The sequence below is a fragment of the Neolamprologus brichardi genome, chromosome 20 (assembly GCF_056152115.1).
Source record: "Neolamprologus brichardi isolate AB-2024 chromosome 20, ASM5615211v1, whole genome shotgun sequence".
NCBI classification, from domain to species: domain Eukaryota; kingdom Metazoa; phylum Chordata; class Actinopteri; order Cichliformes; family Cichlidae; genus Neolamprologus; species Neolamprologus brichardi.
This window is the reverse complement of record NC_142123.1, coordinates 3,879,762-3,891,334: the sequence shown is the minus strand read 5'-3', so window position 1 is coordinate 3,891,334 and position 11,573 is coordinate 3,879,762. Positions and strand designations below refer to the sequence as shown.

The following is an 11,573-nucleotide window of genomic DNA, read 5'->3' as shown; positions in this document are numbered from 1 at the left end:
CTGTGACATACTGCCAGTAATACGCTGCATATCATTACATCTTAATAGGCAATGTTCGGCTGATACTGAATGCAAATTTTCCATCTGCTGCAAATTTTCATCCACGCATTTTGTTTTTTTGGTGTTTTTTTTTTTTTTTCATCTGCTCATTTATGTTCATTGATGTGAATGCAGCCTCTCATTAGCTGCAGTGCCAACCAGGAATTGATGTTCCCAAACTGCTGCATCACAACGCAGAGGAGTCTGACACAGATGTTCTTGCAGCGGAGGCGGCATTGGTGGCCTTGTTTTTATGACTGATTGCTTCTCTGTGAAGTCAACAATAGACACGAGCATCATTCTGTGCTTTACTGTATAACACATAGTAAAGTGCTGGCATGACTTTACAGAACTGCTTTGTTGGTGTTATCCTCATTTCATTTTCAGGGTCTGTTTCAGCTGCTCCCTGAGACAGATGTTGCTATCATGTATAACTGTTTTGGTGAGGTGATGTGTTTCTTGTTGTGCAGCAGCACTGGGGGCAAAAGACACTTGCTTATTTATGATGCCTGATGAGATCCCAGGTAGATCAAACCTCTCCTCCATTTTTAATGAAAAGGTTTCTTACAGGAGCGAATGCGCAATCACTTCATCCTCTTTTGCTGGAGTTTAAGGGAGAAGTGGAATAGCCATGTTGGTTAGAGGTTCAGCTCAATTTATTGACTGAAAACACAGCTGGAACAGATCACCCAGAAGAAATATTGATCCACATACAGTATTGTGCAAAAGTCTTGAGCCACACCTTGTATTTTTCTAAGACAATGGGAAGTAGCTTCAGCATTGTGCAAACATGAATAAAAATACAGAATAAAAGACAAAACCAGAGTTTGTGCACTTCTAACCAGCTTGAAAGTCAATATTTGGAATCACCACCTTTATTCTTCTACACAGCCTGAACTCTCTTAGACAAGCTCTTTCAGTTCAATTCAATTTTATTTATATAGTGTCAAATCAAACAGTTGCTTCACTTTTTAAGGCAAAGACCTTACAATAGTATATAATGTAACGTATCTTTGAGGAATAGTTTTTCAGGCTTCCTTAAGGATATTCAAACTCACGTTTGGCTGTTAGCTTCCTTTAGGTGATCCCACACTGCTTCAATAATGTTGAGGTCTGGGGAGGCCAATCCTCGACTGATAGTGAAACACTGTCTTTTCTGTCCAAGTATTCTTTTACTGTATGACAGTGTGGCTTTAGTACTTTTCTGCGTTCACAATTCAATCAGTTTTGACAAGATCAACATCCACATTGGCAGAAATGCTGCTCCAAACTGTGACAGTGTCATGTGAAGTGATGTGGCAGGCAGGTTTCGAACAGAAGTTGAACAGAAACAAACCTTTATTCTGGCTGAACTAAACTAGTCAACTGTGATCCAGACAAAATAAAAACCAGGGGATACACTTATTGGAGGAAACAGGAACAAGAAGCAGGGAAACACGCAGCAAAGTAGAATGAGGGACAGCATGAAAGACTACCAAAATAAGACAGAACACAAAATAAAATAACAGAAATGCAGATTTGACACAAAGACAGAAAGGGAAACACACAGAGACAAGGCAGACTTCATACAGTGATGCTAGGAAGGAAACACAGAGACAAGTCTAGGACAGACTGAACACAAAAAGGTGACACAAACCAAAGAACAGAACAAAACTCAGAAGTGCTCAAAGGATGAAGCAATATAGAACTAGACCCTAAATGACATCATAAACCCAAAAATTAACGAAAAAGCTCCACCATGTTTCACAGATGGTTCAACCCAGACGATTACCAACAGGGAGATTTATATATATTTACAGCCAAGAAGTCGGTAGTGAGCAAAAAAACCCTATAAAATATATTCAAGGGTCCTTAATCACCAGAAACGTTTAAGCAAGGCAATTATGTGTAATGATGGCTGTTTAAACACTTTCACAAGATTATTTTAATTTTGTTTAAAATAAAACATTTCCCTTTGCTGTTACTGCTGCTTACTGCAACTTCTGCATGTGCGCCCTTTTCATGCTTTGGTGTCTATTACACATTTTGCCGTGATATTGGGTTGGATAGTTCTAGATCAGGGGTGTCAAACTCAAATACACAGTGGGCCAAAATTCAAAACTGGAACAAAGTCGCGGGCTAACATTAATATTTATTCCTCCAGATATAAGAATGAATCTTTTCTTCTTTTTTTTTAATTGACATTTTAGAATCACTATACAATACCATCATCTTCAGCTATCTGTCAGTACATATATTTTTTTCTTTTTTTCTATATTTACACAACTAAAATATCCATACAATAAGAATGAAAGAAAAAGAAGAAAAGAAAAAGAAGCAAAACAGGAAACAACAAACAAAATAAATAAAAATACATAAGGAAAAAGAAAAAGGAAAGAAAAATAAACAAATAAATGTAGGGGGTGTGTTTTTGTTTCCATTAATGTAACTAATATTTCCTCTAGTCTTCTAGTAGTTAACAAAGTCAAAATCTAAAGCAAAAGCAAAAACTGGCCTGCGTTTTTTAATGTCGTCCATCCATTTCTTCCATCGTGATACAAACAGGTCCCTCTTGTATGAATCTTTTTTATGGACTCAAACACGTTTTGCTGAAAAACTGAATATGGAACAAGCAAAGCTTAATACTAAACAATATGTATATTAGCTGTATGATACCAGTAGGCCAGCTCTAATAGTAATTTGGTATGGCTTCACGGGCCAAATGTAATTAGTCTGCGGGCCAAACTTGGCCCGCGGGCCAGAGTTTGACACCTATGATCTAGACATTCCCTGTTCTATCTCTCTCTGAACTCGTCCATGCATACTGATGGTCATTTGAACCAAAATCAAAGTTGGATTAATCACTCCCTAAGACCAGTTTCCACTGATTTTAAGGATACGACTTTCAGATAGTGTTCTTCTGCTGCAGATAGTTCTTTAGAGTTTTTCCACCACTTGTTCACTTATCTAATTTTTTTAGGACACATCACCATACAGCATCAGCATTTTTTTTTATGCTTGAGCGATTCATAGTAGGTCAGTGTTAAGTGACTTAACAAATAATTTTTAAAAAAAAAAGTTCCCTGAAATTTGTCAGACTGGGCTGGAAATGAGTGAATACACACCCAATGTCCAAACAAATACTGGAAGAGACCTTGAGAAAACGATTGCTCAAGAGCAAATATTTCTCCAGGCTTTCTGTTTGCAAAAGAGTGTTTTTAAGAAAGTCTGCCTCCTAGGGCCAGTGGTGACTCAGAGCTGGCCAACTACCAATCTGAATGCTGGTAGATCACTTCCTGGCTCCTCGAGTCCACGTGTATTCTTGGGCAAGATGCTGAACCCTCAGTTGCTCTTGATGCATTCATCAGTGTGTGTGTGTGTGTTTACATGTGAATGTTAGATTAAAAAAACTGCTTAGGCATAGATGTAAACACTGTATGATTGTGTGTGTGACTGAGTGAATGAGAACTGTAGAAAAAAGCCCTTGAGTGGTGGCTCAAGATTTTTGCACAGTACTGTGCGTGTATATATGTTTCGCCAGAAGAGTCAAAGAACACTTGTTATTACGGTACTCTGTACTCTATTAATTCATGTATTTTTAAATACATCATTACTATGATGAGCAGAACTGTCTTTGGAAATGTGAACCAATCAATACAACAACTGTGAAAATGTATTATAACACTTGTGGTTTCATAAAGTCAATGATAGCTATGATCTAAGTATCAGTTTTTCTTATGAATGATGAGAAGTGAAGACAAGTCTCTCTCTTCTTTCTCAGGCCTTGTGGTTCACACTAACATCAGCCCAAGGACAGTATGTCACTGCAGGGAAAGGTCGCTGCTCTAATAGAAATGCACATTCTTATCTGAAGTCTCCTTTCACTCAATATTTAATCTTTTCATTGGAGCCAATATGATAAGAACAGGGCCACAGAGCAAACTATTATAAATCATTATATTGATCAGTTTATTGATTTATAAAAGCTTTCTGTTTAACATCATGTCATATAAAATTGCGCACACAACATCCACTGTAGGGATTATACACATGTCATATCAGAAAGAAGCGAGTGAAGTTACTCTGTTGACAGCTTTCAAGAATAAACCCTTGCAGACACAGCACAGTGTGAGTAGTCCTTATTTGCGCTGCCTGGTCTTTTTCAGAACTTCACAAGTCTTTTAATATCAAAGAAACTCACAGACTGAGGAGAAAGAAGAGAGAAGAAATGCTGTGCGAATGGTGACAACTGTCAACTGTTATCTTAAAGCCACTCACGGCATTATTTTGAAAAATTAATGAGAACTCTGACAGCGCTGATAAGCCGCAGCAAGGTACCTATAAGAAGCTGAGATATCCACCGATTCGAGTGCTGATTGCTGCGGAAAAAATTACACGTCAGAGGATGACAAATGATCCAGAGGACTGAACAGACAGAAAAGAACTTGTTTATGATCTTTTAATAGTACAAGTGCATCTTTAGTTAACATGACTTTATATAAGGAAGAAACATAGGTGTAAGACCTATTAGTCCAGTTCTTTTAAAAATGCATTTACTGGTGCTTTCGGCCACTTGAGAGTAGCAGAAATAAAATGTAAACGCAAAACTGAAAACAGATACTTATTAACACATCCAAAGATCAATTTCACCATATAATTCAATGTTCCTGAACACCTGATGCAATATTCCCTGTCCTTAGCTCTGATGTGGTCTTCAGTGACTCCTGAGGAATTATTTTTAGACTACCAGCCCTGAAATAATGCTGTGTTTTTGAAAGACGCGAGACTGAACCTAACCAGGAAGGTTGGCTTCCGGAAAACTGAAACAAAAAGCAAAAGACTCACTCCCATTTTCACATATCGCTCAGCAGATACGGTACTGTGTTTGACCCACTGCTGTACTCTGATTTGTGTAACTGATTAAATGAGTGGCCTGGGATTCAGCATATTTCTCAATTACAATCACTCTGTGAAACAACCCTTTATTTCAGTAAAAGAACTACATTTACGTAAAAAAGCGCGATCGAATCAAAGGTTGATACATTGTCTCTCTGGTTTAAAGTCGCTGCTGCTTGTTTCTGTATTACTTCACAACTAAAAAACTGAGCAGAAATACATAAGCAATGTATGGAAAACTAAGTAGCTTATTAAATCACCTAGAGCAGTAAGTTCAAGTGCTACATCTTCTGTTGAATTCATCAGTCTCTCACATCATTGTGAGGCGTGACCGCAGCATTTCAATCAGACTCAGGTCTGATTGAAATGAGGTCTTTTCTTTTTCAACCATTCTGATGGAGATCTTCTGGTTTGCTTGCATGCTTATTCTGTATAATGGCCCAATTTTCAGACTAACTTTAGCGTTCAGCCTCACATTTAGCTCTAGAATACTTTGACTTACAGAGAAGTTCCTTGTCTTTTTTACTTCAAGGTGCCCGGGTCCACTGGCTACAAAACATGCTGTTATGCACTGCTAATATGCTGTGGTCAGTTTTCACCAAACATGGTGCTGTGCATTATGGAGAAACATCTCCATACAGACCTCATCTGTGTCCTATACACTGTTGCAGAGCTTTAACATCTTACATGCCTGCAGATTCTGAGGTGTAGCTCCTGGTTTTGGGGGGTTTCTGTTTCTTTTTTAATTTTATTTATTTATTTATTTGTGTGTGTGTGTGTGTGTGGGGGGGGGGGGGGGGGGGGGGGAATCTTTTGAATCTTTTCCTCATGTGAATAATCTTTGTTGGTGCAAACCGATGACAAACCTTTCCCATATTGATGGGCATCAACAATTGCTCCTCTGAGATTATTGCCTTTCCTCCTTGGCATTGCGTCACACCTGAATGCCCCAGATCTGCACACTGCCAAACCTTCTGCTTTCATAGAGGTACTCACACATGGTGATGATCACTTCCTCAAGTGCATTTTTATTAGCAGCACTTACTGCCACCAGTGGAATTTAGAGTCTAAGGAGCAGCTAAGGGTGTGCTTAATTATATTTCCTTTTCGAGGCACTGCTTCTGCATTTTTGCTTTATTTTTCTTAAATAAATAAGAAGACGGTGCAATATGTTTGGGTTGTTGCTCACCTCAGGTTGTATTTTCTTAGGATTAGATGACGATTTATTATTTCCTGTTATGTAAAACCCTGTAAATGTACTTTCTTTTTTACCATGACTGAATTTTGATGTTTTTACTGATGTGCACTGCATGGATGTTCTATGACTGATGATGGCATTCTTTATGATTGTTTCCTCTTTAATTTATATATAAAAAAAACATAACCACATTCAATTTAAGTTTTTAAAAAATCATATTTACTGCTGAAAATGCTTTTTACTTTATAACCATATATCATAAAGCACATAGACACTGTGCTCAGTAGTAACATTCGGACTAGGAATTATACATTTTATTAAAAAAACATAAAATCATAAGACAAATATGTATATTTAACTATTCAGTGCTAATCAGAGCTGTAAACCCAGGTTGTAAATTGCATTAACTAAATCTTTAAACATTTATTCATCCACTTTTCCCTTAAATGTATGTATTTACAGCCCACCCAGCCTCTACTTTGTAGGCATTTCACATGGGTGGAGTGCTTCGCTGTTTCTGTTGACCCTGTCTTTTCAGTCAATCAAACAGCTTCACTGTCAGCTCCTGTCAGATGTTTCAGACAGTGATAGAAATGCCTTAACCTTACAGAAGAGATTGTCACCAGTTTAGGAGAATGTCAGTGTCTTATCCCACCTCTTAGTCTTTTCCACAGACAAAAGAAAGTTAGTTTACATTCTCACACAGCCTTTAAGTCAGTGGCATTTACCATACTTACATTACTAAGCTAATGCAAAAAAAAGTTCATCTTACAGAGTAGTACATACTCACCATCTTCAGGTTGTCATTTCTGGGTCAGTTAAAAGTGGAGCTCACACCAGTTCAGATAATGAATAAGGCCATGGCTGCTACTCTGGTGTTGATAATGTTGCTATTAATGTAAAAAGGGAAACCCCACTCTTACTACCAGATAAAAGAGGCTGGTAGGAAGAGATCCACTCAAGGAGGAGCTTTAAGTGCATCTTGGGTTTTTCCCAGGTGACTTGCTGTCTTCCTTCTTCAAGTCTCTTGCATGCAACACCTAAAAGCTCTTGTTGGTCCATCTGCTACTTTTTTATCCCTCTTCGTCGCTCTTTCTGCTATAGATTGATACTGCTGAATGACCGGGGGGGTGGGGGGGGGGTGAGCTGCTGCATAAAGGAGTTAAGGGGTTACAAAAAACCTTTCCATGATAACACACTACACATTGTTGCCCAGTGAAGACCCTGAAGAAGATATGCTCATTCGCAGCTGTGCTGCTTTTAGTCCCATATTTACATTATTACATTCATATATTTTTAGCCACTGTCACTTTAAACATACACACAGTTATGGAGTAGTAAGAGTTGCCGCCTCCGTTGAATATATAAACGTTTAAGAAAGTTGTAATATCGGATTATCTCATACTGACCAACCACGATAACTTATATTGCACATCTTGTAATGTTTCCACCAACTGTTCCACCAAATTGAATAAAACAGTTAAAGCTCAGTGTTCTCAGTTTGTTACTAAGATAAACCAACAGTCACTGTCAGAAAAAGACTTCCATTATTTCAAGATTATATGCAACCTTTTGCAAACTTTCAGCATATACACTCCTCCTGAGTGAAGACAATTGCTCATCCAGTGATTTAACTGGCTCCCTTCCACTAAGCATTGTAGCCCTGTGCAACAATGCATGTTACACATTAGACAAGGAGAGAGCATATGCTTTGCCCATTGATCATTACTTCTCCAGGCATCAGCTCTATCCTTTGCTTAGGCTGCATTCTGCCCCAGTAAGGATGATTGTCCTTTATGTTTTTGAGGTGATTCGGCCTTCTGGTTTTGCTCAGACAGAGGCTGAGGTTTAGGGATTTCTGTCTGTGGAGAAAGAGGCGGTGTTGCATGCTGTAGGTCTAACGTTGGCATCTCTTTCCTGTCACTAGCCTGGGTCTCCAGAGCCGACGTGTCCTTGCAGCAGAAGTACTGCTGCCAGATTTTCTGGAAGGCTGAGCGGAACTTCTTAATGCGGAAAGCGTAGACAATTGGGTTGACCGCAGAGTTGCCGTGGGTGAGCAGGATGGCAATGTAGAGGACGACTTTGGGCTTGTTACGCTCAGGACAAAAGAGTGTGATGCAGTTGATGATGTGGAGGGGAAGCCAACTCACGGCAAAGAGAAAGAGGACAAGAGCAAGGGATTTAGCAAGATTCAGCTCTTTGTCATAGTACCTGTTGGGGTCTGCGTGGCTGGTGTTCAGTTTCTTATTGTTAAGCTGCTTGTGGATCATGTAGAAGATTTCTGCGTAGATGAACAGCATGAGCAGCAGAGGTGGGAGCACCCAGCCGAAAAAGTTAAAATAGACCATGTAGTCCATGCTGATGACATTTTCAAACTTGCACGTGGTAATGAGGTCGGAGCTGATGGAGCCGTTCTCCTGGCAGCGCTTCAGGTTGTTCCAGCCTAACATGGGTGTGAGTCCCACAATAAACGCTACCGTCCAACATATCACGACTGCCAGTGCTGCTCGCCGAGGGGTCACCACCCGCTTATACCTACAGGAGTAAACAGCAGAGCGACACGTCAGCACTTTCCCACATAACATTGTCAGGGCATGTATGCTTTCATTCTTTGTACTTCCTTTTTCATATTGTCAGTGTCCTTGGGCTGACAGAAGATGTGATTCACATCTTCACAACCACAACCCCCAAGACACTTTGGGAAAAGGTCCTTGCAGCACATATTACCTTTTAAAATATGTTTCTGAAATTCTTATCTTTGATACTTGGCCTTTGCAAGACCGTTACTTTTTAATGAATTTCTTAAAACCAGAAAGTTGTTTTTTAAAGAAAAGAAAGAAAGAAAGCTGCTATTACATACTGGATATTAAAGGTGTTGCAGGCTAGGCTTTCTCATTATTTAAGAAGCTTTATGAAGAAGTAGCCAGAGTCAGAGGGAGGTTATAAAAAAAAAACCAGAGGCTTAAAGATCTTATCACTGCTGTCTTGTCTTGTAAGTACAAAATTTCAGGGACCACAACCTGATACTTGCCCTGAGGCAGGGATGAAAGTAGTTATCTGATACAGCTCATCGTGGTAAGCCAGTGATTACTAATGGTTAATGTTTAACATGTAGGATGTTTTGGCTGTAAAGGAAACACCCATATTACCACAGGCTGACCTTTGCTGAAGGGTAGCCTGAGGCAAAGCAAGATTCTTCAATTTAGCTCAAATGTAGCAGGTGCCATGTGTAGAATGAGTATTGATTAGGGACCCAGACCTTAAGTGAGGTCTGTGTCAGAAGTGCAGAAAAAATAAATAAAATAATCGAAAAACTGAGCCTGAAAGAAATCGGAAAAGATCAGGTTCTGATCTAAAAACCGGGAGCGTGGTACAGCATGCAGCATATTATGTAATTTATGAAAATGTTACAATGCTGCATTTGCATATTGTTAAATATAGTCTCTGCAATGTGTGCTGGAAACAAGTGACAATTCCTGAGAAAATTCCTACTTGCATAACCCGAGCAAGGACGCCCAGATGCTGCTGTGACAGACAAGCTTTACATGGAAAAGTCAAAAGTTAAAACTGATGACAGAATATTCCTGTAAACCTGGAAGACTTAATGGGATTTAACAGGGGACAAGGGTCTGAGGCTTTCATAGGCAATATTCTCAAATAATTAATTTCTCTTTCCTTCTCAGCTTGTCCTTTTAGCTTTTCACCACCACTGCTTGTGCTTTTACTTTACCCCCAGCATGACATGATGTGTACACTACATACAAAGCGGGAGAAGCAAAGCTGACCCCTTCTGTGTCGCTGTGCACCTCTTCAGCACATTAGATGATGACAGAAAGACTAATTAAAGTAGTTAGTAGATTGGCCTTGCTCTGTTAAGCTGTCATGGGGAGGCGGATATATATGCATATAAAGAAACTGGCAGACTGGCAGCTTCCTGTATAGTGAAACGAGACCCATGCAGAAATCAATGAAACAGCACTGGAACTGTGCTGACTTCTGCTATCATTTCTGGTGAGGACCTCCAACAAATCTATGCTATTTTCATTCGCATCACTTCCCCACATTACACAAATAACGCATGACTCAATCACGTCCTTAATTTGATCCTTTGGGTTGCAAAAAGGTCGTTACCTGGTCGGGATTTTGACCCTGAGATAGCGGTCAATTGCAATAGCCAAGAGGGCCAGGATCGAACTTTGCGTCAGGACCAGCACCGTGCACGCCACAAGCAGGCAGCTGTAAAAGTGAGTTTGGAGTCCGATGTTGATGGTAATGGCCAAAGGAATGACGAGTGCTCCCACTGCAATATCCGCCAGAGCCAGGGAGACAATAAAACAAAACGTGGTATCTCGCAACGATTTATTAATCTTCACCGCCCAGACCACCATCACATTCCCGATTACAGACGCCACAGCAATTACCACCTCCATTCCTATGTAGACTGAGTCCACTGAGAAGAGTGCCCCGGCCATCCTTGCAGATAATTTTGTCCTTAATAAGAGTGAGCTGCAAAATAAAAACAAAAAAAAGCCAACAGAACAATCCTTGACTTTTTCGTCCTGTCAGTACAGAATTTTCCAAATGCGTCCCGCTGTGTCACGGCACTCTCATCCTCCTGGTTAGCAGACGAGATTTAAGTTGAGAGAAAATCTAGTTATTATGACGATGATACGCAGGTTATGAGCCACAGTGTCTTAGAATGGGGTGTTTTCCTTTGGAGCAGGTGATTACGGTCCAGAGGCGGCTGTGCGTCGCTGCCGTTCTGCGTCCTGCGCCTTCACTTGGCGGAATACACCTGCTTCTTCTGAGAGGAGCATTCTTGCCATGCTTCGAGATTTATCCGGGAGGGCGCCTCGTGTTCATCACCCAGCTTTTGTCACTTTAATCTAGCAGTTTAAAAAAAACATAACACACATCCAATGAGAAACTACCTGCTACAGAAAGGCTCGCACGGCTGCGGCTCCGACGCGGCGTAATTTCCGTTCACCTCTGCCTTTCTTTCTCTCTCGCTCGTGGCGCTTTCAGTGAAAACAGAAATGCTCTTACTGAAAATAGCCGTGCGGGTTTTCTCGCCTTTCATGTGGCATTGAGGGTTGCTTTCTTGGTTTTATTAGTCTTTTTCCCCTCGGTTCGTGCGACTGCTTCGTTTTCCACGGAGAAATGAAATGGTGCTAGCCTTCTACAGGACCGTCCGAAAGAAGTAGAGCGAAGGGTGACGTGAACTCTCTGTAACGCCATGCATGCATTTCTCCCACGCCCTTTGGAAAACTAATAGACCTTGGTCACTCGCCCATTGTTCTGATAAGGCGTGAAGGAGTGAAACTGCCATGTAACAAAGGCGCTGGAACTGCAGTATTACTGGAGGGAGGCACACAGTAGTAAGCCCCTTATTTGGTTTTACTCCTCCAGCCACATACTAAAAACACATCAGATAGAAATGTATCTGTAATAAAAAGAAATA

At 40.3% G+C, this 11,573-nt stretch overlaps 1 protein-coding gene across 1 annotated transcript; it reads right to left on the bottom strand.

The window, feature by feature from the left end:
- Positions 1–6,219: 6,219 nt before the first annotated feature.
- On the bottom strand, positions 6,220–11,352 carry adora1b (adenosine A1 receptor b). The gene is made up of 2 exons (XM_087833540.1): positions 10,244–11,352; positions 6,220–8,647 (listed from the first exon to the last, which is right to left on the bottom strand). The coding sequence occupies exons 1-2, from the start codon at positions 10,582–10,584 to the stop codon at positions 7,870–7,872; spliced, it is 1,119 nt and encodes a 372-aa protein (XP_087689666.1). The 5' UTR covers positions 10,585–11,352; the 3' UTR covers positions 6,220–7,869.
- Between the last annotated feature and the right edge of the window lie 221 nt (positions 11,353–11,573).